General features: G+C 40.0%; 1 protein-coding gene across 1 annotated transcript; it reads left to right on the forward strand.

The window, feature by feature from the left end:
- Positions 1 to 2414: 2414 nt before the first annotated feature.
- LOC104290410 (olfactory receptor 4N5-like) lies at positions 2415 to 3350 on the forward strand. Its single transcript, XM_009889503.1, has one exon. The coding sequence runs from the start codon at positions 2415 to 2417 to the stop codon at positions 3348 to 3350; it is 936 nt and encodes a 311-aa protein (XP_009887805.1).
- The last annotated feature ends 1873 nt before the right edge of the window (positions 3351 to 5223 follow it).

Below are 5223 nucleotides of genomic sequence, written 5' to 3' on the forward strand. Positions count from 1 at the left end.
GTTTAAACACCACCATAAATAACTCATCAAAAGATGGCTTTACAGTAGAAAATAACAGAATGGGTCATCACACTCATAGATTGTGATTCTTGGGTCTCCTGTAAGCTGTTTCTTTTTGAACTAAATTTAAAGGACTGAAAAGAGACAAGTTAAGAAGTGCATTATGTAATTTTCCTGGTAAATTTATTTCCAGTAGTGATGACAAATTTACCAGCAGTGAAAACAGGAAGAAGGACTAGACCTGGGTTCAGAGCAGCCAGTCTTTTTCACTGTGGAAGGGAGACTGTAAATCACAATCTGCAGCTGAAGAGTGGAGAGGATCTGGACATAGGCAGACTGATAACATCAGGGAAGTAGGTAGAAAAACTGGGAAACATTTAGCACCTATCTAAAGTGGTGTGGCAGTAAAGAGCAGAGAGGGAGTAACCTTGATTGGTTCTTTGCTTGTTAGGGCTGAACAACCCAGAGTAGTAGCTACTGAACTGTATGAGCGAGTCATAGATGCAAAGGAATGGAAGTCAAGTGCATCCATAGAAGTCTCTACAACCAAGTAGAGGTGAAGGGAAAGTGTTGTTTCTGCATTAGCTGGATGTGTAGAATATGATAAAATACAGGACAGCAGAGTGGAGTGGTAGATTTCTGCAGGAATCTTTCTGTCATGTGATAAGATGGGAAGAGACTGAAGCTGACCAAACCACTTAGAGGGAACTTAAAGTGAGGCAAAGAGAAACTCAGATCCAGATGGATAAGGATTTGCAGTCAGCTAGGAAATTTACACACACATGCAGCACAATGAGCCATTCAGCTATCCATGAAAGAAAGGAAGAGATGGAGAAAACAAAGAATGTCAAGAAATTTTTTAATTTCAAGGCATGACATGAAATTGTGACTTCTGACAAAAACATCAAAAGTGATGTAAGGAGTATTTTTTTCTTACTTGTTTTTATTCCTTTCTTACGTTCCTTTCATTTTTTTTTCTTTATTCTGAATTTTACTACTTTTTGCCACTTTCTCCTCCTCTCAGTTGTTTTTATTTTTTTAGTTTCCACTGTCAATACCAATTTCATTTCTCGCTGGTCTCAATAAGGGAACTAAATTAAAACTGTTCTAAAACTAAACAGTCCTTACAGGTCTGAGCATTTTCTCCCGCTAAAGCATTTTCAGTATGTTTTATTCTCTTCCTCAACATTTCTGGTGAAGCTACTAATGTAGTAATATGCAGATGCCATCATGTAGACAGACATACAATCTTTGTAGCAAAATGGAAGAAAAGTATTAAAAAATCTGGAGGCAAAACCTCATATAACTTTCTCCTGAACCAAAAGAAGAAAAAGAAGTGGGAGGAATGAAAGAATGTAGATAAATGGAAAGACCTTAAAAAAAAAACCAAAAAAACACCACGGACAAATTTTTATCGTTCTCTTCATAAGGAGGTGTTAAAATCCACAGTTCCATTTGAAATATTGTAAATGAAATTATTTTATACATTCTATGAAAAAATGACAGTTTGTTTTCCAGATTTCCATTATGCTGATTAATGGTGGATTAATTTCATAGCGGTATTTAGATAATTGAGTTTTCTTTATATTTCTAGTGTTCTCTTGACTTCACTGGAAAATTAGACACTGCTGTGGGATTTCTCTGGAGAAAGATGAAAGTCTGAATGCGATCTAGACATCCTCAACTCCCTTGAAAGACAATTGGGAAAAATGAAATATTTTGGAAAACACTTGAACTGACATATGCTAGAGAAAATTTATATAGAATTAGCCATTCCCTGAGCTGGCTACACTGACATAATTAAGTATAAAGGGATTTTAAACTGTTTAATTGCAAACAACTTTGCAGCTGTCAGATGAATTCACCTGAGGGTTACATAACCCTTCCTTCAGACATGAATGGTCTATACTTAGTTTCCTTTTATAATCAGTGGATGTGATTTACACTAATTGTGTAATTTTAGAGTGTACTTTCATAGAATCATAGAATAGTCTAGCTTTGTTTAGCTGCTTTTGTCAACTGGAAAGGGAGAAGATATGACTATCTCAAATAGCCATCTACATGTTAAACCACAAAACAGCCTACCAATGGAAGAACGGACTGATACTTTATGACCTATATTCCATCCAGCTGCTAGTTCCCAGGGCACAGAGAAAACAAAGAATGTCTGATAAAATGTGGACATTTCCAGTTTACATTTCCAGTATAATGCCCCAAGTTAGTGGGAATCTAAATTCAAGTATTTCACCATTAGGAGTTCGCTAAAACTAGTAAATGGGAAAAGGGCATGCATTTTAGGCAATCTAAATATGCCCCATGTTGCTCAAACATTTGTGTAGATTTGCACCGCTGTGTTGTTTGGTTTACTTTCTCCCATGATTACTGTCTGTTTTTCAGGGTTCTGCAGAGTGGAAATGGAGCATGAGAACCATACAGTAGTTACAGAGTTTGTTCTGTTGGGATTGTCCCAAACCCATGAAGTCCAGATGATTCTCTTCTTCTTCTTCATGCTGTTCTATATGATTATTCTGCCAGGCAATGTCCTTATTGTTCTCACAATTCTGGGGGATTCTCAACTGCAATCACCCATGTATTTTTTCCTGGCCAATTTGGCATTCTTGGATATTTGCTACTGTTCTGTGACCCCACCCAAAATGTTGGCTGACTTTTTCTCACATCATAAGACCATCTCCTACAGTGCCTGCATGGCCCAGCTTTTCTTCCTCCACTTCCTGGGAGCAGCTGAAGCTTTCCTGCTCATGGTCATGGCCTATGACCGTTATGCAGCCATTTGCAAACCTCTTCATTACAACAGGCTTGTGAATAGGGTGGTATGCTATGTCCTGGTTGGAGCTACATGGGGTGGGGGGTTCGTCCATGGCATCATCCTATTTGGTCTCAGCATCCAGCTCCCCTTATGTGGTCCCAACATCCTGGACAACTTCTTCTGTGATGTCCATCAGTTGGTCAAGTTGGCCTGTGCCAACACTTATGTAGTGGAGCTTTTGATGTTCCTCAACAATGGAGTTGTTATCATTATGTGCTTTACACTTCTCCTAATCTCCTACACTGTCCTGTTGCTGAAGCTCTGGACACAGTCCTTCAAGGCAAAGAACAAAGTAGCCTCCACCTGTGTTTCCCACATCATTGTGGTTTTTGTCATGTGTGGCCCAGCTATATATATCTATGGTTTACCTTTCCAAGATGTCCCAAAGGAAAAAGTTGTTGCTGTTTTCCATACAGTCATCTTCCCCTTGACTAATCCCATGATCTACACCTTGCGTAACAAGGAGATCAAAGGCTCGATGTGGAAGTTGGTCAGCAAATACATACTTTGGTGTGGAAAATAATAAAAAAAAAATTGAAGTAAATAATTGAAAGCTTTTTTAATCTTTGTTTTGTTTGTTAATACAATTTTCTTAGGAACAACTCCATAGTGTACATTTTGTAGCAACTCAATATCCATTAAGCAAGCTTCAAATAATTTTCTTCTAATTATCAAAAATCCTTAGGGTGACACTAAAACCTGTATGGAATAACTTAGAGGACAATTATACTTTGTAAGGGAATTAACAGTTGTGCTATGAAGTTCTATTGTTGAAATTCTATATCTCTTCAGAAATTAACTGGTGGGTGTGAATTTATAGAATCATTACTGAACTTCTGGTCCAGATGCAGATAGATAAAATCAGGTAGTAAGCATATTAGTTTAATATTTCAGCTTATCCTTAAATCTCTGACTCTTAACACTGCCTGCTGTTTGACTCTGACATGACTCTGCTCCTGAATGCTTCTCCACAAAGAGAGAATGTACAAGTCAGTGGTCGATCTAGCTTCTAGTCAAGCTTTGCTTTTTCATACAGCATAGGGAGTCCACCGAAATCTGAAAGCAGAAATCAGCTATCAAGTAAAAATCAAAGGCAATGTGGACATAGGCTTATGGTAGGCACTAGTCGACAGGATTTGTCTATCCAGGGTAGATATCGACAGCATCAGAATTAGTCACCTAAGAATTCCTGCATAATTGATGGGTGTTCCTGGTGAGCAATTCAGCTAACCCGTTTATATTGTCTGCTTTGGGAAGAAATAAACCATACCTTTGGCATTTTTGTCTTGCCCTTAGTACTTACTCTGTAATCTACTTCTCAGTTTGATTCCAAGGTGGAATCATAGAATATCTCCAGTTGGAACGGACCCATATGGATCATTGAGCCCAAATCCCTGCTCCTTGCAGGACTACCTAAAACTAAATCATATGACTTAGAGCATCGTCCAGGCTTGGTGCCATGACACTTCCTTGGGGAGCCTGTTCCAGTGACCAACCACTCCCTCAGTGAAGAACCTTTTCCTAATGTCCAATATGAACTTCCCCTGATGAAGTTTGCTTCCATTTCCTTGTGTCCTATCACTGGTCACTAGAGACAGGAGACCAACACCTCCCCTCTGCTGCCCCTGTTGACGAAGTTGTGAACTGTGATGAGGTCACCTCTCAGCCTTCTCTTCTCCAAGCTGGCAAACCAAGTAAGTCTTGCCCTCAAGGCCTTTCACCATCTTTGTCACCCTTCTCTGGACACACTGTAGTAGTTTCATGTCCTTCTTATATTGAGGAGCCCAAAACTGCACACAGTATTCAAGGCGAGGCCACACCAGTGCAGTGCAGAGTGGAACAATCACCTCCCTTGACCAGCTAACTATGCTGTGCTTGCACCCCAGGACATGGCTGGCCTTTTTGGCTTCAAGGGCACATTGTTGACTCATATTCAACTTGCAATCAACCCAAATCCCTAGATCGCTTTCTGCGGGGCTGCTCTCCAGCCTCTCATCCCCCAATTTTTTCATAACTAGGATTATGCCATCCCAGGTGGAGAATCTGGGACTTGGTCTTGTTAAATTTCATATGGTTGGTGACTTCCCAGCTCTCTAGTCTGCCCAGATCTCTCTGTAAGGCCTCTCTACCCTTGAGGGAGTCCACAGCTCCTTCTAGTTTAGGATCATCGGCAAATTTAACGTACATTCAACTCCTGTGTCCAGATCATTTACAAAAAATTGAAGAGCACTGGCCCTAAAATTGAGCCCTGGGTAACCCCTTTGGTGACTGGCCATCACCCTGCTGTAACCCCATTTACAGGTCTTTGAGCATGACCCATCAACCAACCCACCGTATTAGGTACTTGAATCAGCCAAATAATTGCTTTTGAGCAGAAATCAGGATTTCAGAGAGGA

This window comes from Charadrius vociferus, unplaced genomic scaffold (genome assembly GCF_000708025.1).
Source record: "Charadrius vociferus isolate BGI_N301 unplaced genomic scaffold, ASM70802v2 scaffold527, whole genome shotgun sequence".
Classification (NCBI taxonomy): domain Eukaryota; kingdom Metazoa; phylum Chordata; class Aves; order Charadriiformes; family Charadriidae; genus Charadrius; species Charadrius vociferus.